The sequence below is a fragment of the Ixodes scapularis genome, unplaced genomic scaffold (genome assembly GCF_016920785.2).
Source record: "Ixodes scapularis isolate PalLabHiFi unplaced genomic scaffold, ASM1692078v2 PGA_scaffold3__209_contigs__length_174095766, whole genome shotgun sequence".
Lineage (NCBI taxonomy): Eukaryota > Metazoa > Arthropoda > Arachnida > Ixodida > Ixodidae > Ixodes > Ixodes scapularis.
This window is the reverse complement of record NW_024609868.1, coordinates 108969637-108996169: the sequence shown is the minus strand read 5'-3', so window position 1 is coordinate 108996169 and position 26533 is coordinate 108969637. Positions and strand designations below refer to the sequence as shown.

General features: G+C 44.9%; 2 protein-coding genes across 2 annotated transcripts; both read right to left on the bottom strand.

The window, feature by feature from the left end:
- Positions 1-8756: 8756 nt before the first annotated feature.
- On the bottom strand, positions 8757-9431 carry LOC121837131. The gene has a single exon (XM_042292627.1). The coding sequence runs from the start codon at positions 9414-9416 to the stop codon at positions 8757-8759; it is 660 nt and encodes a 219-aa protein (XP_042148561.1). The 5' UTR covers positions 9417-9431.
- Positions 9432-23546: 14115 nt separating this feature from the next.
- LOC121837246 lies at positions 23547-25750 on the bottom strand. Its single transcript, XM_042292831.1, has 2 exons — positions 25739-25750; positions 23547-25001 (listed from the first exon to the last, which is right to left on the bottom strand). Exons 1-2 carry the CDS (start codon positions 25748-25750, stop codon positions 23547-23549), a joined length of 1467 nt encoding a protein of 488 aa, XP_042148765.1.
- Positions 25751-26533: the final 783 nt, after the last annotated feature.

The window sequence follows — 26533 nt, the reverse complement described above, 5'->3', positions numbered from 1 at the left end:
GGGTACAGCAGGCTGAACAGTACAACCGGGGGCGACGTGACTTGCAGTTCGAGGTGGGAGATTTTGTACTCCGGCGTACTCACCCACTGAGTGACGCCGCTCGAGGCTTCGCAGCCTCCCTCGCCAACAGGTGGGAAGGTCCGTTTCGCGTGCGTGAAAAGTGCTCGCCACTCACTTACAAACTAGTTAACTGTGAGTCTAGTGAGGAAACCGGACCTGTTCATGTCACCAACCTTAAACGATTTTTCCAAGCAGAAGACGAAGATTCCTCGCAGGACCGGAACGACACTGACGGCAGTCCCGTTCCGGAAACCCCCTTGTCTCCACCAAGGCGGCGGTATAACCTGCGACGTCGGTGACACCAAAGAGAGAGGAACTTTTTTTTGTCTCCTTGGCCTCTTTCGCATTTTGGGGGTAGTTTTCTACTTCCACGGATCTGCCCCTTTTTCAAGAGAGGGGGGAGAAGATTGTGTGCCCACCTCAGATCCGTTATTTCAAACTTTCTGGAAGGGGTCCGAAAATAACGTCAGGCTCAGCCCTCAACTGAGTCCCATGTCGTCTGCTTCCATGTTTTCTACGAAGCTGACTCATGGACAAAACCGTCGCCACACCCGCCATCTGAACGACACGGCGGCCGGTCTCATCGTGGACCGCGGCCACCCTCTACAGGACCACGGGCAAAGCAGCCACCTGGTGAAGCCCTGATCCCGAACAAGCTACAAGCTGGAGCTGACCGAGCCGCCGCGCTCGTCAGCAGCCGCCGCGCTCGTCCAGCAGGCGCCGGCCGGACTTAAACGTCAGTCCGCCCAACAGCGCCATCCACCCCCTGACGCCCACAACGTCTCCGTCATCGACATGCCGGACGAAGCTTGAGGGGGGGGGAAGTGTGGGCACCCTGGCGGCTCCCAAGCCAAGTTGCCCGACTGCGAGGCTCAAGCCGAACTTTTCCCGCGTGGCGGCGACGTCACGCCAGCCACGCGCACATCGGATGCGCCGCCTTGATAAGGCAGATCAGAGGCGGCGCACGGGGAGTCGCTGCCTGGACTCAGGCGCCGCTGGTAACCATGTTAATCGTCTCGTCCATGTCCCATTAAATGTAGTTTCTTGTTGTTGAAACCGTTGGCTCCGTGTTATTCCTCCGGGTCGGGTATGCAGCAAGGCAAACCGACCACAGGCTTTAATACCCGGTTAATATTTTTCCAAAGTTTATCTGGCTCATTTTTCCTAATGTTACCAAATAGATTGCAATAATATTCTTGCTTGGCTTTTTTCATCAACGTATTCAGTTTATTTCTATATTTCTTAAATTCCACTAAATCATGATTGTCTTTAGAATTTATAAATTTATGATATCAGCTATTTTTTACACGAATTTTTTTTAATAAATCATGGGAAACCCATGTTTTTTTTTGCTCTTTTGCTAGGCTTTATGTACTTATAAGGAAAGCATTTGTTATAAATGTCTTTGAAAGTTTCCAAAAATGCTTCATATGCTGCATCAGGTGAATTATTGGCATAAACAGAGTCCCAATTAACGGTACTAATAGAGTCCCTAAATAACTGGGTGATTTCATTTGAATTCGACCAAACTTGTCGGGGGGGGGGGTGTTTAGATTTAATCGTAAAAAATATATATGATACCCGAATCCTTGTGATGGAAGAAACTGCCTTTGAAAAAAATTAGAATTTTATAGTTTGAGAGAAAAAAATTCTGAGGCGCTGCAGGGTAGAACACGTCAAATTCCCAATTTGATTTTATCTCGACTTTAGCCGCCATTTACAAAATATCGAATTCTTGCAGAATTATTATATTTATTACGCAATATTTACGCAAACTTGGCTATTTTTAGAGGCAAATTTCTGTCTTCTGTTATTTTAAATTAATTTTCTAAAAAATCTCAAACATGCAACCTAGAGCAAGTGTGACGCAACTTCGGACAGCTATATAAAACGAACGGTAGGGCGCAATGACGTGAGACAGATATCTGTGCGTAGCTATCAATGTAAGCTATCGATTGACATGTATTTTCTGGTTATTGTGTTTACCGTGTTGTTGTTATTCTGCCACAAATATAGACAAAAATGAAAAATATGCAAATGTTGAAGTCAATTTTTTCAAAAAAGCCATTTTTTATTTCGTTCATACTTTTTTAATTTATTGCCCAGATTCTGCTTAATAACCGGGTATAAATATTGCTTGACCTTTTTTTGTTGTAGTTTTAGGACAACCAGTTGAATAAGTCATTTTTATCGCGTAATACCAACCTCCGGCTCCGGTATGCGGGCTTCACCGCAACATTGATAATTGGCTCAGCAATATCAGATTTCACTGACAACCACTTTACCTCGTTGCATTCCTAGTAATATACTTTTTACAAAAAAAGAAATGTCACAAAAAATGACAGAAGGCAAGTGGCCTAGGCAAATTTTTTTTTCTCTTTCAAACTTTTTAATTGATTTCCCGTGTGTTGCTTACCAGCTGGGTATGCACGTTTTCTGGCGCTTTTCTTTAGGTTTGTTTTTACATCAAAAGAAAGAGCCATGCTCGTTACATCAGTTGCAACTGCCCTTAGCAAAAAACCGGGGTTCTTAGAGTATACTTTATTTGCACTTCCAGGTGTATGCTTGATGCTCTAAATTGGCCGGTTTTTAGTATACTTCTGACGCACTTCAAAAGTAGCATTTCGCCATACTTTTAGTATACTTCTAAGCATACCTGTAAGAGGCATTTTAGTATACTTCTTACGCACTTCGAAAGTAACATTTCGCTATCCTTTTAGGATACTTCTAAGCATGCCTGTAAGAGGCATTTTAGTACACTTCTTACGCACTTCAGAAGTAACATTTCGCCATCCTTTTAGGATACTTCTTCTAGTACACTTCTGAGCAGAATTTTAGTATGCTTTTATGCAGGCCTTTAGTACTATAAATTGTACCCCGGATTAAACTTGGAAGCAGGCTTCCAAATATAATCGGGGGTACGCTTAATAGAACTTTTAAAGCATTTCACCAATTTATTCCTGACCAATTCCAGATAAGAAAAGTAGAAAATTATATTGATTTAGCAATTGCAGTGGTTTGCACTTATCGAAACTGAAATGCATTATGTTACAGGCTTTAATGTAGACGAGTTCAAAGTGATGACAAATTAAAGTAAGAACTTTTTATTAAACAAATATTTTTTTCCATAGAATGAACACATGTTGCCTACAACAAACACTTACGATGGAACAAAAAACGTAATACTTTTAGTGGCTTACAAATATCACAGATGCACTTAAAGCTTTATAAACAAGCTCTTATTAGAAGAAAAAAATAATTACTAACTATCATGCTGAAGAAAAACTAGCAAAAATAGTATTGCACCTGTTAATATAAAACCTACAATATTTATCATCTACCATGACTGAAGTAACATCACCTACATGACTGAAGTAAAATGAATGAAAAAAGTTAATGCACTTGTTAAATAAAATCTAAATTAATCGCTAATCAGTTTTAAGAGAAAAAAAAGGAAATGCGCAAAATGAATGAAAATGAAAGCTAATTTTTTTTTTCATTCTGCAGTTTTCTCCTGTGTGGTGGAGGCTTTGTTTCGAGTGTAGGAAGCATTGCTGCACTTCCTTTACAGGTATTCTTTCACGGACTTCCGAGTTTCTCCAGGGAATTGGCAGTAACAAAAGCTGAAAAGAGGAGACAATAGACAATTAAGGAACTTGCCTTGAGACTCCATATTTACTTAATACTACATAAAATTATACTTCAGGTCCACATAATTTCAGAAAATTTCACAAAAAGGAACCAACAACAAAAAGTTAATCATCTAAATATATTGAGCACGGGGACCAATGACTATGTTCATTGGCAACTGTGAAATATTGCTGCTGTGAAATAATGTAAAACAAGGCATTTAGTCAATTTGCAATGCATTAAAGGGATCATGAAACAAGTTTACTGTGGAAACAGTCTGGAGCTCGTTACTTTTATTTCTTTTACCTTATCACAAGTACAAAAAAACACACCGTGATCCCTCAAAATGTCGCGAGTGCACTGCGTAATCAGAAAGGAAAAAAGGGTCCATTTTTCATCATGCAGCTTATGGTGGCCACAGAAACTACTGGCTTGGCGCCAATAGTAGTCGAGTTTGCGAGTTGAGCAGGTATCTGCCCAATTGGAAGCTAAGGTTTTTATAAAAGTTGTCATTCACTCATTTGGCCCCCAATTCATGTCACACGCACGTGACCTGGAAAGGACTCTAAAGGTTGAGGGGCCCCCCAAGCTTAAGTCTATTTAATTTTTTTAATAAAACTAGTGCACCTTGGAAAAAATTGTTTTCTGATCTTCACTGCACATGCGATGGTGAGATACTGCCACACTTACTTGGCCGAAGTCTGAAGACTATTTCATAACCCCTTTAAAATCCTGCAAACATAACATTCTTTGTGACAGGGACTCTCAAACTTCCTGACATCAGCGAACGAAAATTTACTATTGTTATTGTTAGCCGAGGAGCCCCTTCCACTCTTGGCATTGTTGCAATTGAGTGTATGACAATGGTGTAGGAACGATTGAGGAAGTTCAGGTGCTGAAAGAACCCTCAGTATACTGTACTAGGAACCCTGTTCGAGAACCAGTGCCTCAGGATATTTGGCTAGAAAGTCGGAGATAGCGTAGCTAGACAATAATTTTAAACACACAGATGACCACATTTTTTTAATTTTGATTCTGACATCTATTTTATATTATAATTAAGGGTTTACTGATATAAAACCAACTCAGGCCATACTGTACCAAACAATTACTTTAGAAACAACTGAACAAGCTGAAAGTTTTTGAAAGATTCAGCAGCCTAAAGCTGGGGTAAACAGTCAGCTATCTTCAGAAAATTGTACACAAAAGTAAACAATACTGAAGTTTCGTTAAGTTTAATCGCTGATATAAATCGACGATCAAAATTAAGCAGAAGGAACATCAGAGTGAATTATAATCTAGGCAAAAATTAAAGTATGCTAGAACTGGGGCACATTATTGCAAACCAGAGGTGTAGCGCAAGACGTAATGACACGAAAAGACAAATACCTCCCCTAACATAAGCCAAAAAGAAACAACCATCCATGAGTACCGAGACACAAGTCCAATGGTGACCAGACAAAAGCTCACCGGACAGAAGCTCACCCGTTTTTTTCGTAGACCCACACAATAGCTCACCCCCTTTTTTTTGGCTACCCGGTGAATCACGAGCTGGGCCAAAGTGCGGACGCAATGGACATTGCACTATTTTTAGAAGAAGTGGTACCCCATCTCATGCAACGGTGTCGACAGGTAAGCCATAACAGGCACAGAAGCAACGATTTGGGACAAAACTTTAGGTCACCAAAATGAGTGGAGCTGAAGCTGATAAGATCAATCTGGGTTGACTCAAGGTATGCCACAACCGTCTGGAAAATATTTGCAAGGTGCTCCAGGTACACCGAGATCTACCAAGACTGCTGGAGGCAACCTGTACGGGACTGCATTTCCTTCTAACCAATCGATAAACTTGTTTCCAGTCTAATCAACAAACCATGTGCCTATCAGATTTAATTCATTGTTGTGTTTTAGTGTCGCACGCATGCACCTAAGTTGTCTGCACTCGTGTTAAGACCAACATCAAATTTTCACGTGGTGAGCTTTTGACCGGTGAGCTTCTGTCTGGTGAGCTTTTGTCCAAGATTTTTTATTATTTTTTTTTTATTTTTTTATTTTATTTAAGAATACTGTCAGCCTTCACTTGAAGGTTATTACAGGAGAGGCAACAATATATATACAGTCATATCAAAAATTTGAACTCTATACATATGTACGTAATAGAAGAAGACTGTTATACAATTTTTAATTGAAGACAACGTGAACCATATCGCCACACTTTGTAAAAAGAAGTGAAATAGAAAAAAAAGGAAAAACGCCCTTCTTATTTATTGCTGGGTAAATATCTTTTCTAAAGAAGACTCGAATTGGGACATATTTGCAGAATTAATGACATAATCTGGAAGTTGGTTCCAGTCTTCAATTGTTTGCACAAAGAATGAATATTTAAAAACGTCTATCCTACTATTATACGGTTGGATTGTTTTATTGTGATTTAATCTGCGCGATCGTTTATGTGTTTCATTTAAATATAGTTCAGGTTCAATGTTTAAGTGATTGTTATACAACGCAAATAAGAACTTTAGCCGCGCTATTCTCCGTCTAGTTTCTAATGATTGAAGTCCACACTGGCTAAGCATTTCAGTCACAGAGTCTGTTCGTTTGTATTTATTAAGAATGAAACGTGCAGCCTGCCTTTGAATTTTTTCTAGTCTATTGATGTCTACTTTTTTGTTTGGACTCCATACAATGCTGGCGTACTCTAAAATAGGACGGATCATTGTCTTATAAGCTGTGATTTTGGCATTACTAGTTGCATGTTTTAACTTTCGTTTAAGAAAGCACAAACTTCGATAGGCAGAGGAGTAGACATTATCTATATGGGTGCGCCATTGCAAATCGTGTGAGATCACCACACCAAGATACTTAAAACTGTTTACAACACTCAAATTAACATTGCCTATATTATAACAAAATTTCAAAACGCTTTTTTTGTTCGTTATATGGATATATGTCGACTTACGAAAATTTATTTGCATTTGCCAGTCCTCACACCATTGCCTTAGATTTTCCAGGTTCCTATTAAGAGCTAATTGATCATTAGTATTGTTTATGACAGAGTAAAGAAGGCAATCATCTGCAAAAAGTTTTAGTTTTACTGGTTCTGCAATATGCGTAGCTCTATCATTTATATATATCAAAAACAATAATGGACCTAAGACTGAGCCCTGCGGGACTCCTGAGGTTACAGATAGAGGTGGTGATATGTTTCCATTTATCTCAACTGTTTGACTCCGATTTGACAGGTATGCTTCTATCCAGTTAACGATTTTATCGCACAACCCTATCTTTTTTAATTTGAATAATAATTTTTTGTGAGGTATGCGGTCGAATGCTTTTGAAAAGTCTATACAAATTACATCGATCTGTTCCTTATTATTTACAGATAAAGAAAAATCATGAAACGTTTCAACAAGCTGCGTTACGGTTGACAAACCATTTCGAAAGCCATGCTGATGAGAGTATAACGTCTTTCGCTCCTCTAAAAAAGTAAATATATATTTTGAAATGACGTGCTCCATCACTTTACAGCAAACGCTGGTCAATGAAATAGGCCGGTAGTTTTCTATCGTAAAGCGGCTTCCTCCTTTAAACACAGGGACGACACGTGCGGATAACCAATCTTGCGGGAGTGACTCAGTTTGTAATGATTTGTCGAAGATAATTTTTAAATAAAAAGATAGCCACTCTGCATATCGCTTTAAGAATTCATTCGGTATTTTATCCGGGCCTGTTGATTTTTTTGTATCCAGTGACAATAGCTTAGCAAATATTCCGGACTGGCTTATCTCTATTTCTGGCGTACTCGTTTCAATATCAGAATGAAAGGCCTCATCGAGATTTTGTACCTCGTGGGCTGAAAAGACTGATTGGAAAAACACGTTAAACCGATCTGCCATTTCTGCACTGTCAGTAATGACCACATCGTTTTCAACAATCTGATCGATCATTTCCCTCTTTCCTCTTAAGAAACGCCAGAATTTCTGAGGGGCAGTTTTTATAAAGTTGTGAAGAGTCACTGAAAAGAATCTCTCTTTGGCTTGTTTGAGTGATGTTTTTAATTTAATTTTTAGAGCATTTATATGTTCTTTAAAACCTTTTCTGTGCCTTTTGATTTGACGTTTTAGGTGTATAATTTCACGCGTTATCCAGGGATTTGTGCGATATGTCTTTTTAGTTTTATTGGGAACAAAGGAATTAATGCAAAAGGAAGTAGTAGTTTTAAAAAAATTCCACAGATCATCTACTGTACTTGTAATGCTTAGTTGGTCTAATGTTTCTAAGGATGTCTCTAAGTAATCTATAATACTTGTATCGTCTGCGCGAGTAAAGTCTTTAACAACTAGGGGCCTAGCAACCCTCCAATGACCCTGTCGTGGCAGTGGAATCGTAAACAAAATCATTTTATGGTCTGAAATTCCTTCTACAATTGAAATCTCGTAATCCGATATGTTTTCTGTAGTAAAGACAAGGTCTAATGTTGACTGAGACTGGTCGGTGATTCTAGTGTATTCCTTGACTATTTGGGTAAGGTTGTGATTAAACGTTATGTCAATTATTTTTTCTCCGTTAGGGATATCAGTGCCACCAGCTGTCAAAAGAGCCCAATTTACATGGGGCAAATTAAAATCTCCAGTCATGATTACCTTGGTAGTATCATTTACATATTTGAACAAAAACTCATTCAAGCCCTCCAAAAATTCTACTGGTGCGTTTGGCGTTCTATAAACCACTCCGAAAAGGAACGTTCGACCGTAATAAGAAATTCGGCACCAAACAGTTTCATCACAGTCGCATTCAAGCACCACGTAATCAATGTCATTTCTCAAACAAATAGCCACACCCCCGCCTCTGGTAGTTCTATCACACCTAACTAATTTATAATTGGGGGGAACAATGCAATCGCTTTCTATATTGGAGTTTAGCCATGTTTCTGTAATAGCTACCACATGGGGACTGTGGGCAAGAAACAAAATTTCTAGAGCTTCAATTTTATTAACCACACTTCGGGCGTTTAGGCTAATAACTCTCAATTCAGGTGTATCGTTTTCAGCCGCCCTTGCATCGCGTCAGTTGTAGGCTGCCCCACTGGGTTGAACACGACGTCGCTGGTTTAGATTAAGATCCCACACAAATGTTTCACCATTAATCTTCAGCTTGTCATGTACAAGTGATACCTTATCGCCCTTTGCTCTGTTCGATGCCGCGCTTCCCCATAATAGTTTTCGTACTTGCACTGTTTCTTTTGCGTAGTCACTACTGATACTGAGCTTAGTTCCTTTTAGTTTTCTGCAGTTTTTAAATATTTCCTCTATCTCGTTGTAGTCGAAGAACTTTATGATTACCGGTCTATTCGTTTCCTCGCGCTTACGTCCAAGTCTGTGAATTCGCTCAATCGAAGTTACTGTGATGCCGAGAGTCTCCAGGAAGACATCTTTCGTTACGGTTCGCTTCAGTTCCTCAGTGCTTTCGTTGTGTTTTTCGGGTAAGCCAAATATAAGTAGATTATTTCGCCTTCCTCTATTTTCTAGGTCAATTAGCTTTTCACTTTGCTGTCTAACTGTCTGTTCTAGGTTTGCAACGACTTCCTTTAGACTATCAACTTTCACCATTTCGCTCTGAATATTTGACATTGCATTTTCCAGTTTATTAATTTTTCCGTGAATATTATGCATTTCTTGCCTAAGATTCGCTTGACCACTTTTAACTTCTTGAAGATCCTTACTCATCTGGCCCTGATTTTCCAAAATCTTTTCTAACTTCTGTTCTATTGTTAATGGTCCTGGGTTCGATTCAACGTCCCCAGAAAGCAGCAACATTAACCGACGCCAGCAATCACACAAAATGGCAAAACACTTTTGAGGGCACGGCACTATCACCACAAATTTGTAGCTATTTTTATAGCGGTGCTGCTTGTATTGTAAACCAACCTGCAGAAGTAGTTGCGGAAATTTAGCCATGCTGGCCGTCGGGTGAGTGCCGAGCCCTCTGATGTTGGCCGGGTCTGGTCCTTGCGTTTGTAGTGGCGTGGTGGATGACGTTTCGCGCCCACGATGAAAATCCAGCCAATGGGGGCGGATGATGACTTGTTGTTGTCCGATGCTGTCCTCGGGTACCGTGAATGGCGTGTTGGATGGCGTTTGCAATAGTATCGGCATCACCTGCAGAAGTAGTTGCGGAAATTTAGCCATGCTGGCCGTCGGGTGAGTGCCGAGCCCTCTGATGTTGGCCGGGTCTGGTCCTTGCTTTTGTAGTGGCGTGGTGGATGACGTTTCGCGCCCACGATGAAAATCCAGCCAATGGGGGCGGATGATGACTTGTTGTCCGATGCTGTCCTCGGGTACCGTGAATGGCGTGTTGGATGGCGTTTGCAATAGTATCGGCATCACCTGCAGAAGTAGTTGCGGAAATTTAGCCATGCTGGCCGTCGGGTGAGTGCCGAGCCCTCAAAAGTGTTTTGCCATTTTGTGTGATTTTTAAGTCCAATATATGTCAAGAGTAGACTTGGTATTTGTTCCTGTTAAGTTTGATTGCAATAGTGCCTTGCCATTTCCTCTTTACGGCAATTTACTCACCTATCAAGTCCTTAACTCCCTTTTTAGGAAGCTTTCCCTCCATTGCCGACCCCGTAAGGCAGCAGTTTGTCAGGGCCTCAGTTCCAAATACCATGACCGCGAGTTCCTGAACGTAAATGGATGGCTGCTTCGTGTCGACATGCTTCAACTGCGCTTCAGGAAGCGCAATGTCTCCAAAGGTTATCTGAAACATAAAAATAGAACCAAATACCGTCATTACATCCATATGAATGCCTTTTAGATGAGCACATGTGCTCGAATGGCCGTGACATGCTGGTGGTAAGGAAGTGTCTGATGAAGACTGCTAGCTAATAGTAAAGAGGGTAATAAGGCTAGTTTGAACATTTACTACAGAAAGTCCACTGGTCAGGCTAGTCACCATCACATTGGCGCAAAGCATTTTTGTTTAATAGGGCGATTGATGCCTCACTCACACGCTTTTATCGTTTTTCCCAAATTTCATATGCTTCATGCAGTTCTCTGCTTGTTCTGTAATTGTATTTGCGAGAATCTTAACATAATGCAATACCGGGGAACAGAGGCATCTGCTGCAGTGAATGGCGAGGTGGCCAGACAGGCTGGCTCGCGTGGCAGCCACATGCTCACGGGCAGGGTCATTCACACATCTGGCCCATATACACTGCCCCTCACAATATTGGTATCTGATACACAACGCCCAAAACACACCCAGCAATTTTATCCTTGTGTTTTATGCTGCAAGGCTAAGACGGCGGGGCTTGGGCCTGTTGATTCTGTGGCAGAGCCAAGCCATCCTATTGTGTGCCGAAGACATCACAGTAGTGCGGTACCGCTGACCGACTTCCTTGAATTGTGTGACACTGAGTGTGTGTAAGTATGGTACCACATCTGGTCTCACATTGGGCCTCTCACGAGCAGGTTTGTTTATGCCTCAACTTTATTTAACAAGCTTTTGCCGACCTGAATTATACACATCTGCAGGTAGCTTGCTTCTGGATAAACAAACCCACTCGTGAGAGGTCCAATGTAAGACCAGCTGTGATACCATACCCTCAGTTTCACACAATTAAGAGAAGTCGGTCAGCGCCACCGCATTCCTGTGGTGTCCTTGGCATCCAATAAGATGGCTCGGCTCTGCCACAGAATCAACAGCATAGAGCAGCCGTCTGAGCCTTGCAGCATAAAACACAAGAATGCATTTGTGGATGCATAAATGAACGTGCCCATGAGCACGTGGCTGCCACGTGAGCTAGCCTGTCTGGCCACCTCGCCATTCACTGCAGTAGGCGCCCCTGTTCCTTGGTGTTGCACGATGTTAAGATAGTTGCCAGATACAATGACAAAACAACCAGAGAACTGCAAGAGGAATATGATATTTAGAAAAAAGGAAAAGAGTGTGTGAGGCATCAATCACCCTATTAAACAAACATGCTTCGCGCGAAGTGGTGATGACTAGGCTGGCCGAAGGGGCCTATATAGTAAATTGTCTTTCCAAATAAACAACAGTTGCGAGTGTGCCAAGGCTAATAGGAATCAATGTTAATGATTACTATTAGCTATATCCCTAACAGTCATGCAAGTGTCCCTTTAAGAGAAGATGCACATGGACTGTAGTAGGTGCCTCCAACTATAATTACGCTTCTCCACTCTGTGATTGCAGCCTCCGGAAGTTCTGAATTGGCAATCTTGCAGCATGCAGCAGTCGACTGCGGAAGTATTATCGAAGCTGAAGAAAACATCCGCTGTCGAGCACATTCCAGGCTTGATCTGCGTCGTTTATTAAAGCAGTTTGCTGATTGTTTTTTTTTTTATTTTGAAAATGCTAGTCCTTAAAGGCAACGCCCAGAAATTTTTAAGAAACTTCTACAGATTATGCGATCGAGAATGAAATGTGTCCCACAGTGGATACAGCAAAAACCCCAATTATGCGTCCCCGGTTTATGCACGACTGGACGAGTCAGCAGAAACTCACTGATTTCTTTTGAAGTTCCAATGTGATAATAAAAATTTATTGGCACCTCTATTACACAATTTCTAGGTTACATAGTTGCATGCAGGTTCTAGCTTCTTCAGATTCCAGCAGATTATCAGCTTAAAGGCTGTTTGGAAGTTCTGCATGTCTTTGTCCCGTAACTGTTGTTTTTTGGATTATCCAATGTTGTCGCGCAGACTCCTGAAAGTCATATAATCGAGGCACCACCATATCCCCCAGCTTTGAAAACACCTCAACCGATTGAATGCTGCGCGCCCTACAGTGGCTGAATGAGAACTTCCGCTGGCCGCATTCGTGGAGTGTGGCAGCATCACTCGGAAAATCATCGAAAGATAGTGGTGAACCTAATACACTATTTCCATCCAGCTCCCAGAATTCATAAGGCGTGCGTAGAGGCAATGAGGGATATATCTGTTGCAAAAATTGTTCCCTGGGTTCTAACAGAATTATATTTAGGTTATGAAAATGATCAGCAGAAAGCAGTCCTGACATTGTTGGGATGGCCTAAGCCTGCATGAACAGACACCCCATATACAGCATCTAATTAAAAAAAAGAACCTTTTAAAAAAGAGGACGGGTCTGCTGAAACCTTGCAAACCACGAACAAAGCAAATCACTGAGATTTAAGTACACGACAGAAACAGAGACAACACAAAACAATTCAGAAATGAAACCAACAATACGGTTAGCGCTGTTTAAAGAACCACTACCTTTCTATGCCTCAACATTGCTAAGCTTCTTCCATAGATTCCAATGCTTACCTCTTCGCACATCCTGATGGAATGTGGAAACTTAGGCCTCACATTATAAGGTCAGTAAGTATAGCTATGGTTCTAATAGTTGAACCTCTCTAATAGGCACATTTTTTGCTAGAACATATGGTTCGTTCACACTTTTAAAAAGCAGTCTTGCTGCCGACCGAATTTGGTCGCCAAAAAAAGACCGAACTGTTCAGGCTTACCAGAATGGACAATTGGGCGAGTTTACGGTAGAGATCATTATAACTTACAGTGCGACTAGGACAAAGAGAGACAGAGGAGAAAACACAGGTCAAGCGCTTAACGAGGAACTGATTCGATTGAAAAGGAAATACATATGATGATGCTGCTGCTCGTCCAGGCATGCCCCTCCGTGGTCCTGGCGCTTTTTCTTTCAATCAACACGATACCAGCCGAATTATCCGACTCTTCATCAGTCACTGTGGGCTGGCTCACACACAAGGATCCGTTTTGTGTTATGTAGTACGTCTGCATCATTTCTCGGGGTAGTTTCTGGTTGGGTCGGAACATCACTGTCGTGTTGTTCAAAAGGGGTTTTCGAACCTTCGAACAAGGCATCGTATTTCCCTGTCTGAGGACAGCTTTAACAAGCACATGCATCCACAAATTGAGTTCCCGCTTCATTTCCAAAATTCAACGGCTCAAGGATTTGGGGTATCTTAATTCGGTCATTACTTCAACTTGCTAAAAAATCGTGAAATACCTTAAAACAGATCCAGAGATCGAGCAATGTGACGTCGAGCAGAAAGAGAAAAGGAAAACTTTAGTCATACCATACATCCACCGCCTTTCCCACGGACTCAAGAAAGTTGCCACGAGATACAATGTGAATGTTGATTTTTCCGCCTGCCACAATCTCGGCTCTGTGTGCTCCACAGTCAACAAACGTGCGAGAAATGACGATCCTACATCTCAGCCGCAGCAGCATCAAACACGGAATGCAGTTTGTCGCCTGCATAAAAGGTGTGGTCTATAAGATCCCGTTTTCCTGCGGGCGTGCCTACATAGGACAAACTGGGCGTTGCCTCAAGACAAGACTACAAGAACACCACAGTTCTACGAAAGGAACCGCTCACACACATCTCGCGATGCATTGCCGGGATTGCGGATGCCAACCCTTTTTTAACAACACGACAGTGATGTGTTCCGACACAACCAAAAACTACCCCGAGAAATGATGGAGACATACTACATAACACAAAACGGATCTCTGTGTGTGAGCCAGCCCACAGTGACTTTGATGAAGAGCGAGATCGGCTTTTCGGATCTCGGATAACTCGGCTGGTATCGTGTTGAGTAAAAGAAGAAGCGCCAGGGCCACGGAGGGGCATGCCTGCCTGAGCAGCAGCAGCATCATATGTATTTTCTTTTCAATAGAATGAGTTGCTAGTTCAGCGCTTGTCCTGTGTTTTCTCCTCTGTCTGTCTTTGTCCTAGTCGCACTGTAAGTTATAATGTTGAGGCTTACTACTCCCTGCCGTTCCCATATGATGTATCTGGGAAATCAGTTTCCTTAGTACGACCCTGCCGTGCCAGTGTGCGTCGGCGGAGGAAGTTAGGAGGTCAACTTTTGACAAACACCATGCATTATTTTGAGTAGGTTACCTACGCTCCTTGCTCAGTGACAACCAAGAAATATGCGAGCACCGAACGAAAGCTGTCCACAGCACGGGGTCTGATTTTCGTCTTGGCGAGAGTGAAGGAGCTAAAAGACTGTTTGCAAATATGTTGCCTGTCAGTGCGAGAAAAAGAAGAGTTTGGAAAGTCAACGCACTGGATTTTTTGTGACCAAAAGGGGGACCGAGCAGAGCACAGATTTAAGATTAATAATTAGTAAAGCATCATCAATCAGGTGCGACTCGTGTTCTCACCGAATGGGCAGTCAAGGCTGACATGACACTCGTGTTCAATCCGCGCTTCACACTGACTCCTTTTAGGTGACATGGAAAATCGGTGCTAAAACCTCAAGTTCGTCTAAATTGTGTTGGTTTCGCCTGCCATGAAGTGTCAATCACCGACGAAAACACAACAAAAAAGACATTGATGTATCGTCTGCTAAACGAGATTTAAAATGATTTGTGAACGTCTGCTATATCACAACGGATGCAATAGACCTTTTTTAAAAGCTGCATCTACCTACCCTGGCACCAAAAGGCAGTGTGCTGTCGCAAACCAACTGTAGCTGAGGACAGAAAAGGCCGAGCAAGACAAGGAAGGCAAGCGGCAAGGCCATTGCAAGCTGAGGAGGCATGTGACAGAGCCTTGCACGAGACATCCTCGCGTCGCCGAAATTCATTTTCTTGCTGCACATAAGCTGACATTCCCTGGTGTGACATATGGCAATACAATTCCTGTCTTTTGTTCTGATTGAAAAGTTTTCTCCAGCAAAAAAGAAAAAAGATCAAAAAGGTCTTTGATCGATCTGCTTGCCACAGGATATTCCACAGAGTTCTGACACCCAGCGTCAAAAGTCTGCGATTGTGGTTCGAGCATCACAATAATCTGATCAAATTTTGACTCCCAGCGTCAAAATTTCGTGTGAATGAGCCATTACGGTTACGAAAAAGACAAGATAAAAGATTCACACCTTTAACTGCGATGTGAAGAAAAAAAATTGTTACATACCATATTCTACACAATATCCTCTTGAACCACAGGGCCTGCCACTCCACGAGTCTCCATAGCCGCAACAAGGGGTGGCACACCTGCCGGTAGGAAGCATCAAATTATAAGAAAATTACTGGTTCAACAGTCAACACTGAAATCACAGGCGCTTTGAAGCTACATGCATGTGACAACTGGTTTAACATTAAGGAAAATTAAAAGTGCACACGATTAAAGCAAACACTGCACCAAACTTGCTCCTAGACTTCAAACTTTTAATATGAATGGTGGGAAAGCATGAAGCTGTGAAATCCAAGCCTGAAATCTCATGCTGGACATGTGTATACTCCCCATAAAGAAACCATTCGTGAAATTATCCGAGCCCTTTAACTTGTACTAGAAATATTGCTCTCCCTTCAGACTGCTTCGCCACCCCAATACCCCTCAAATCTCATTCCCTGACCTTAGTCAGCTCAGTTCAGTGGCTGTCACTTTTATTTTCAAAATTTCTCTCCTAGTGCACATTCAGTATTTTTGTGCATATTTCACTGCTTTCGAAACGGGCACTCACTGTCAACACGCCGCTTCACAAACCGCTCCCAAATCGAGTAAGAATGCTGCTGCCACTCTATATCATACTATGAGTGGCCCCATTTCACCTATGTACAGCTGCAACTTTAAAGAGAAATGCACAAGCTATTCCTGTAAGGAGAACAGCAAATTGAGGCATGAAAATTGACACTGTGTGTAAACATAGAGACAGTCAAACTCCAAACCCAAGCACGGTCAGCTCTCGCATCACGATTCAGTGCTTTACCATCACAGATATTGTCTACCCTGATTTTGAAAAAGTCTCTCCTGTATCAGCATTCAGTTTAACTAAAAAAACTTACCGAATCACAAAGAATGGTAGCAGCAGTAGTACTCATTGTGGGACATGAATAAGCTTGTTGACCATTTAAAGCAGGGAATTAAAGCAAAGTGTAGATAAAAAAAAATGTTTTAAACTTTATTTTTTTGCTTTGTATACATCTTTGTAAGTATGGCCTATGGGCGCCGCCATCTTGCTTACTGGGGGGTACTTAGGTACACTGTGGGCTGCGCCATAATCTGACTACAACGTCTTCTCAAGGCATCGTAATTAGGTTATGGCGCAGCTCACGCGCTCTCCAGCTAGGAAGATCTGCGCCCAGGGGACGTACCTGCAAATGTGTATATGTAATCGATCACTAAAGTTATTTTTGGTGCAAATGAACTTCTAAGCGAAAAATCTTTTAGGTTGCGAATTTGCGACATCGAGCAGTTAGGCCTGGACAAATAGGTTATACTGTTTCACCTTACATCCGGATGCAGAGGACGCTACGTTACAACCTCGACCTCCTGTGCTCTGGCCTCGACCGCCCTAGCCTCAGCGTCCCCCAGTCAGGTCGGTCCTGGTCTCAACCTGCTCCATGCTGGCTTCAGCCTCGGTGGCCCTGCCCTGGCTTCGGCCTCGTTGGCCCAGGCTTTGACCTTATTAGCCCTGGCTTCGACCCCAGTCTGAGGCTCAATGGCCCTGGTCTCGACATTGTTGGCCCAGGTCTCGCCCTCCTTTATCCGGGCCTCCTTGGACCTAGCAGAGGCCTCTTCAGCAGAGGCCAGGGCAGGTACAGCGAAGACAGGTCCTCGAGCTTGTGATGCAACGTCCTCAGGATCCTTAGAAGATGCACGGAGCTATAAACAGAAAATATAAGCAGTAATGATAGAGTATCAGAGTTGTACAACAAAGTATAACATTGGAAGTCCTAAGCAACTGCTTCCCAGAAGTGACCTCTGACTGACCCGCAAAGTTGCATTCCCGTTGCCCACCAACTTTTTCTAATGCTGAGGAAAATAACATCATATGTCATCTGCCCTCACAGTGCAAAGGTTACTGAAACAGTATATCTACAGTCTCCAATTACTTCAGCGTTCTGAACAGCTTGCAGTTTGCACGAATGAATAATTGATAAGTACACTTGAAAAAGCAATAATGACATTGATTAAAATATATCTAACCAAGCACCAAAATGGCAACATTATATAAATCTGATGTGCTCTCCATAAAGCTAACACTTTCTAACAAAAATGTTGTTATACATACCCTGTGACCTTTCAGCTCCTGGCGAAGCTTTTTGAGAAGCTTGTCCTCCACAGTGTCTTTTTTTTCTTATGGGCTGCTTCTTCTGCAACGAGTGATTTCAAGAAAAAAAATCAGCAAGTTTTTGCAAAATTTCGAAAGACGTTGCGAACGTCGCTGTTGAAGCCGCAGGATCACAGCGTGGTTCATGTTCCGAAGTTCCGCAATTATAAGCTGCGCCATTGTAAACTCATTTCCTTGACGTCACACTTCGAGCAGAAGAAGCTCTTGCCGAAAAAATAATCAGCGACGGACTCACCCCGTCTGTGTCCGCCGGAGCATCATCTCGTAGAGTGCGAATCGTCATCATCGGGGAACTCCATCTGTAGTTCTTCAGACCATTTCCACCAAGTTTCCAGTCGCTTCCCGGTCGTTGGATGCCACTCAAGGCGTCCCGCCCACCTTCGATGAAGCAACAGCGAGCGTTATTTCATCGCTCCACCCGGACTGCGCTGCGCCGCCACCGTGTTGATATGCGCCTCCCAGTCCCGCGCACTTCATGGCGCTCGCTGCCGACGACGAGTCAGAGAAGGCGGGAATGGACGCCGTCAAGTCTGGCATCGCGGTCACCGATGCAAAGCCCGGTTGCGACGCTAGGGTCCGTACGAGCTCACGGTCCGCGGCCATGGCTGTGCTTTCTCGTCGAGTCAACGGGAACACTGAACGGCCTCTCGTCGGTGGCGGAAACAATGAACGCGCACCACCGCCCGCGAAGAAGACTCACGTTCGTCGGCGTGAACGTGGCTGTCGCAGCCACTACTGTTCCGGGAAGGCTCAGCGGTAATCCCACTTCTGAATGCTAAAGTTTTCGAAGTAACATCATCGAACGTTCATAAAAAAAAACTGGTTTATTTAAAGACAACAAAACTGACGGCTGATCAATCCGGCACCATCTGGATGATTGTATGGGTATGGATACTACTGCGGCACCTTGCAACGCACTTTGTAACGGGCGGTAGCTTGCGCCACCTAGCTTAAGTCTAAAAAGCGACGTATTTGCAAACGTGGTCGGCCACGCTCACGACTGATAGAAATACCAAGAACTCAAACGCGTCACGACAGCAACAGACCCCAAATCATTCGAATTTTAACACTGCAATGAAACCACGCGGAGCTCTCAGACGCAGACACGATGAAGCTTGTTTTTTCTGCGTCGACGAAACTCAGGAGCATCGATTTCGCGACCCAGTGCACCACTACACAAACTGCACTGCTTTATAATCCGACTGAGAACTACCGACGACAGAAGATTGCTCGTCGATGTTGGTGGGGCAAATAACACGTAGCACTGATGATTAAACGATGGAATCACAGACGTAGTCGGTCATGCTCGCATATTTGTTGATTGTCACCAAGCAATCACTTTCTTTGTACGCGGTGTTCGGATTCATCCGCCAAGCTCCTGACTTTTGCGGGTTGCGACCTGATATCAGCCTCCCGAAGCTGGTGGATCAAACGGTTATAGCGTATCTCACTCGCTGTTGCAGGCTGCTCACCGCGTCCGTGTAACCAGAGTGAACTGGAAACGACAACAACTACGCTGAGACTGCCGTGGCTACCTTTCACACTCCTGAAGATATCAACTGAACGTACCTTTCACAGTTTTTCTTGCGCTCTTGTTAGGGGTAACCACTGCGTCAACGCAACTATTGTTGTCGTTTCCAGGCGGCTCATTTCTTGATCGCCACGCCGGGAAGCTACGCGTCCACAGCGTGTGCGCAACGTATAATGGTCACTACACTCATTCTGGGACGGTGCAATCGCAGACGTAGTCGGTCACGCCTGCCACCGGAACGCTGAGAACTTGATCAGGGGGCTCACGTACAGCACTGAAACGCCACAGCGCTCGAAATAACGCGAGCTGCTGACGCCATTTCATGACACAGACACAGCGACGAAGCCCAATGTTGTCCTCATTTCATGGTGAGCACAGCTAAGCATACTCGGTGCATGCTCCGATTATCCTTTCAGCGCACTTCCATAGTAAACTTTTCGTTCACTAAAAGAAACCTTAGAGAGGCAACAGATAAGTCACTGCACGAATACTTACAAGATCCTTCCAGCTTACTTCCATAACGTTCTTCTAGTGCACTAAAAGATACCCAGGGCAGGCTACTAGTAAGACGCTTCGCATGAACTTAGAAGCTACTTAGGTCTTAGCTAGTTTACTAAAAGTATACTATTACAGTACTTACTTCAAGCATACTAAGAAAGGACACTAATAGTACAAGCCTACTTCTGGCTAGCATCTTTTAAGGACAATTTTAGTATACTTCTTGAGAACGAGTATCTTAAAAGACCGTAAAGTATACTTAAAGTAACCTAGTTTTCGCTAAGGGTGGTCCAGTTGTTAGGTGAAGTATAGGTTCAGTAACCTCTTCGCGAGCGCCAGCAAAAGGCTGCGATTCTTATCATGAAGATTACCATGCGACTCTTAGTTGACCTCGGCGTGCGCCGTTGCAAGAGGGCTATACTAATCTTGTTAGAGTGGAACTCGCGTCGTCACAGGCTGTCGCAATGCATCACAGCGAAGTGGAACTGTGTGAAGCAGTCCTTGTCCTTCTCCCAATAAATTTATGGGCGGAAGCTTGAGACTCTTTGGTGCCCGAAGTTTCTGTAGCTCGGCTGGGTCAAGTTTGTCAAAAGGAGAAAACAAATGCAGTAAACACTAGACATTATCACGCCTTTCGATGGAGTCGTAACTGTATACATACAGCTTTTGCGGATACTTATTTGTTTCAAGGGTGGCAAGTTATCACCAGTACAAACATGGCCACAGTGTCGGCAAGAGCATCAGAACAAAATGGAAAGTTTGGTTGGCTTATCATTTTGTGTCTTCGTTGCAGCGCTTTTCTCCGGAACTAATGTTTGTAGTCCTCTTTGAGCCCCTGGTGCTATGGTCTGTCTGTTTCTCTTATCCATTATTTATTTTTACTTGTAAGCGAATAACACGCACCATGACATTTCTGGCGTCCTTAGGTTGATTCGCTAATCAGTGTCTATATTTGACAAACTCATCTAGTATAAGAGAATAAAAAAAATATAAGAAGAGGGCTTGCAGCAATGAATTTGTATAAGAGAACTGCGGAACTGCGTCGAAAGCAGAAAGCCGGAACCTCCCGAGGAATGAACGCGTTATTTGGAACTCAGTCATGGCTGCAGTTTTCAGCTTTAAAAGAAAGAGTTGCGCGGACTACTTCGAGAGACATAAGCGAAGGGTATACCGCAACCGACGTTTTCGTTATGTCACCGATCTCAACGTAGACGCCTTGAAGATGATCCTGCCTCCATCGAAAGCCGCGGCTCTTGCGTTGCATGACGTGCTCTGCCAGAACTGCTTCCAGTACACCGGTGAGAAGCTTTCATCATCTGTCAGTGATCCATGCTCGAGCTCTCCAGCAAGCTGCATCGAAGAGCACGAAGTAGTGGAAGGTCTTAACAAAGAGATTTCTGCTGCTGGGCTTGAAACAACTCCTTTGCGCATGCCTTCTACAGTAAACCCGAAAAGCCGTCAGGCATATGCTGAAAGAAAACAGCGGGAGATTGAAGGATCACACAGCCGACAGGTACGAAAAAAGTTGGCGACTGCATATACCTTGGAGCCAAGTGGGTCAAGTTCTCGCAGTGATCAACCATGCCTCGGCTGCGACGGGTGGTGGGCAAACATCAGAGAGGCCTTTGTGAAGGCGGCATCTTACCAGGAGAGATGTCAGCTCCTCACGCTTGTGCCCAAGGGCGTAGCCACTAGGGAGGTAGAACGGCTAATTCCTGAGGCATCGAAGTACCTTCTGAAGAAATCAAAGCAGCTTCGTGAACGGTTCGGCGTATGGGAGCGTCCGGAGCCTTATCACGGTGGAAGCATAAGCGAGGACACCATACGGGCAGCCACGCAATATTACACCGACGACGATCTCGACTGTTCTCGGCAGAGCCCAAACAAAAAAGATGCTGTTAAGCTTCTGAAGGATGGTGAAGAACATGTGGTCGTGAAGCGGTATATGACAAGGTCTGTCCGAGAGACGTACAGGCTGTTTAAGGAAGCAAACCCGGACTCAAAATTAGGTCTGACTAAATTTTACTCGCTGCGGCCAAAGTGGGTCAAGCTAAACCCTGAACAGACTGTCTGTGCATGTGTGTGCTGTACGAATTTCGATTTGTACTTTTCCACCCTGAACAGCATGCGAGAAGAAAAAATAACAAAAGAGGAGATTCTCGCTTTGTGCCTCTGCCCTGAACCCTCGTCCGAATGTTTCAGAGGCGAATGCAAAGACTGCCCCTCGACTGACAGGCTCTCCTTAGAATCATTGGAAATGGTGCCTGAAGAGGAAATTACATTTTTCACATGGGAGAATGGTAATTTGATAAGCAAGACTGCCGACTCCAGCGCCTTTTTGAAAGAGCTACAGAAATGGGCCACAAGGTTTTCCACGCACGATTTTATTCGTAGGACACAACGGGACGCCATACGGATTGAGAAGTCTAGTGTGACCTAGTAAAGGTTCGTCCCTTGGTTGAATAGATGATGACTGCCCGGCGGTGTCTTGCGGGGCCAATCGTTTGATGAGCCTTGTTCGGTGGGTGATCAGAAGAGTGCGACAGATGCGGGAGGACTTCGTCTAAACTGTTTATTTAGACGTGACGAGCTATTGTACACAGTATACACAAAGCAAAGGGAATTCGCCGTCCTCCAAATTAGTCCAAGTCCAAGCCAGAAAGGGGCTTCTCTCTCCTCCGTCACGGACTTTTGAAGACGCTGACCCCCCCACTCTCGGGCGAGGATCAACCAATCATTTCAAAGCTTTGCTGGAGCCACGTGATATCCACCGTCCAATAGTTGGCAAGGGCGTCGATACACATTCGTTATTTTGCCAACGGACTACAGCCGACAGCTGCGTAACTTCGTCCGTGCATCCCGTTGCAGACATAGCGGCGCCTCTCCGGAACCCCCAGGTTGAAACCCAAGAAGCCCCGTAGAATGCGCAAGCCTCCAGATTCAAAAGAAAAAACAACATCTCTTCCCGAGGGGTCATCCCGAAGGGGGAGACACAGGAAGACGCTCTCCAGGGGGGCCGCGTCGGCAGAAAGGCCCACGCGGTCTCCCGTTAGAAAAATAAAACTACACAAAACGACCGGGGAGGGAGCATCATACACGCCGCCGAACAAGACGACCGTCGCCCGGCCGATCGAGAAACCAGCCGTCTTTCACAGAACCCTTACACCTTCCCCCCAAGACTGTTTCTGGTCCTTCTTGGACCTGCTAAACAGTTAATCTAAACCCACGCAAAAGAAATAAAACTAGATAACACTAACGTGAAGTTCTTCAGAACCGACTCAAAGCGTGCAAACATAATCGTAAGCTGACAATAAAACAAAACACATAAAGACAACAGATTCTACTTTAACAAACCAGAATGTCCCAGTGCAAACATAGAAAGGGGCCAAAACGCGTGCGTGACATCCCAAAGGCTGAAAAATAACACACACACAAAGAGGAAAACAGCGTAACATTCGCATTGAACGTATTCACAACAGCAACGAGAAAAACGTCCTTTTGGGTCCCCAAGTTCAACTCGCCAATTCACTTCACAGCCCCACAGCGCCCTGCGGCACGGGTGAGGGGAACATTCACGTCTAACCGAGGCGGCATGGCATGATCACTCAGTCGACTCCCAACATAAATTGTTGAGCCCACACTACGCGTCAGTATTTCCGTTACTGGTTCCCTTCCCATGCTGGACTGTTACATTGTAACGCTGAAGGGCCGAGGCCTACCTAGCCAACCCCACAAGTCAGTGCTTCGCTGTCTTCATCTCTTCCTACGTTCTGTTCTTCAACTTCACAAGGATAGGCCGCTATACCTCCCTGTTGCACCTGGACCTTACCGCTCCTAGTTTTCAACAGTTCCCAATCTTCCCAGGCAAGCAAACAGTTCACCCCTTCCGCCAGCTGATTGGTGAGCGCGCACACTAAGTCGGCTTTAGTTGAATTTTCTACCGCCCCTGGACAGCTCAACCTTATTGGAAGTGTTGCAAGATTGGCATCAATGGCGTGGCCAAAAGCGGACTCTAGCTTCACTGTGCCCGACGGTTCCCTCAAAGCTTGAGGTAGCAGGCTCTCCCGTACTACCGTCATTTCGCTACCCATGTCGAGCACTGCTTCGGTGTGTACGTCGCCGCACTCCAGTTGAACCAATTGTAGCTTCGAGCGGCCCGTCTCCGAAATCGACCGCCTCACCTCAACCCGAGCGGTTAACACTCTGTCTGTCTGCCCTTTTGGTTCAGGAACATTTGCCAGCCCCTGAGGCACCTCACTACCCGAAGCGCGAGGGCAGTGCTTGGCAATGTATCCCTGCTCATGACATACATGACACCTTACAGCTGCTCGACCCGAGTTCACGGGACCTTTGAACCCTGGCGAGTGCCCCGTCCCTGACTGTTCTGTTGGAACGTACACCTGTTTTGTGGCGCTCCCTTTTCCTTTTGCCTGCTCATAAGTCTGTAACACCCTCGCCACCTCGACCGGTTTTAACCAAGTTTCTCCCTCGCGAAGGCGAACATACTCCAGACCATCGGTACTCAGGCTCGCCTTAATCCGATCAGCAACCATGAGCTCCGTTACTGTCTCCTGCGTGTCCGCACCTCTCACCTGAAGGTAATACGTGAAGTAGGTTCGGACACGGGAGGCGAACTGAGCCCATGTTTCATCTTTTCTTTTGGCTGCACTGTTGAACCTGTCTAGGTACTCAGCTGGCGTGAGTTTCAGTTCGCTCAGCACCGCCCGTTTTACCGACTCGTAATCTAAACAATCGCCTTGCCCTAGACTGCGCAGCAGGTAGCGGACACGCTCCGTTAGCACCGGCATAATCAAATGTACTCGACCACTATCCGGCACCTGGTACGTGGTAAACAATTTTTCCACCTCATCAAACCATAGAGGAACGTCCGCATCACATGGCAGGCTGTACCCTTTCAAAACTTTTGCGCATTGCGCAACCGGGTCTAAGCCTGCGTGCCGTTGGTCGTCTGTTTCCGACCCAGAGGACGAAGGTCGACCACTTTCCTTTCCTAGCTGTGCCATGCGCAACGCGATCCGCTCTTCGGACTCAATCTGAAGTTGCGCTTTCCGCAACTCAAATTCTAGTTCGAGCCTTCGAATTGTGACCGCCTCCGATTCCTTTTCTGTCGCACCCTGTGGCGCCTCCTGCCCCTGACCAGAGGATCCTGTCGACTGCGCCAGTAAAGGTTCGTCCCTTGGTTGAATAGATGATGACTGCCCGGCGGTGTCTTGCGGGGCCAATCGTTTGATGAGCCTTGTTCGGTGGGTGATCAGAAGAGTGCGACAGATGCGGGAGGACTTCGTCTAAACTGTTTATTTAGACGTGACGAGCTATTGTACACAGTATACACAAAGCAAAGGGAATTCGCCGTCCTCCAAATTAGTCCAAGTCCAAGCCAGAAAGGGGCTTCTCTCTCCTCCGTCACGGACTTTTGAAGACGCTAACCCCCTCACTCTCGGGCGAGGATCAACCAATCATTTCAAAGCTTTGCTGGAGCCACGTGATATCCACCGTCCAATAGTTGGCAAGGGCGTCGATACACATTCGTTATTTTGCCAACGGACTACAGCCGACAGCTCCGTAACTTCGTCCGTGCATCCCGTTGCAGACATAGCGGCGCCTCTCCGGAACCCCCAGGTTGAAACCCAAGAAGCCCCGTAGAATGCGCAAGCCTCCAGATTCAAAAGAAAAAACAACATCTCTTCCCGAGGGGTCATCCCGAAGGGGGAGACACAGGAAGACGCTCTCCAGGGGGGCCGCGTCGGCAGAAAGGCCCACGCGGTCTCCCGTTAGAAAAATAAAACTACACAAAACGACCGGGGAGGGAGCATCATACACGCCGCCGAACAAGACGACCGTCGCCCGGCCGATCGAGAAACCAGCCGTCTTTCACAGAACCCTTACAGACCTCAAGACACATCGTCATGCACTTCGATTTTGCGGAGAACTGGACGGTAATTTTGCCACACGAGATACAGGAGTACCACTGGCACAAGCGTCAGCTCTCTGTGTTCACGTGTGTGGCATCCACGTCGCAAGGCTCAAAATGCTTCGGCGTTGTCTGTGAGGACTTATGTCATGACACTTCCCATGCGCTGCTGGCTCTGAGACTTATAGAAGACTGGCTGGAGGAGCACATCCCAGTTTATGCTTCACTAACGTACATATCCGACGGGGCACCTGCTCATTTTAAAAATAGATTTCAGCTGCATGAGTTCGAACGAGTGGGCCATACCCAATTGAAGTGGATATTTTCTGCCTCTGGGCATGGTAAAAACTCTTGTGACGGGGTTGGAGGGCTTCTCAAACACCACGCAACGGTGCACAACCTCCGTTCACCGGAGGAGCAGCTCGTCCGAACATCAGTAGATTCTGTGGACAAGGTTGGAAGGCGTGTCAAAAACGTAACTCTCATGAACTTAACCGAGAAGGAGGTGAGTGACTTCCGCAGAATCAAGAAAACAGAGTGGAGTTGCGTACCGACTCGGAAAGGCATCCGCGCTTCGCACGTGTGGCGACGCGAAAGGGGCGAAGTGCAGCTTGAGCGAACTGTTCTATCTTCGTCTTAATGCATGAACCTCTGTGGTGCACGTGCGGAACTCTCAGATGATCTACGGCTTTGTTTTGTTTTGTTGTTAACGCCTCTTCTTGTACATTTGCGCTTCTGTGAAAAATTATGTGTTTCTATAGGTGTGCCTTGTTA

What these genes read in the sequence shown, in the direction of transcription:
- LOC121837131 (XM_042292627.1), bottom strand. Translation starts at nt 9,416, where the DNA reads ATGAGTAAGGATCTTCAAGAAGTTAAAAGTGGTCAAGCGAATCTTAGG.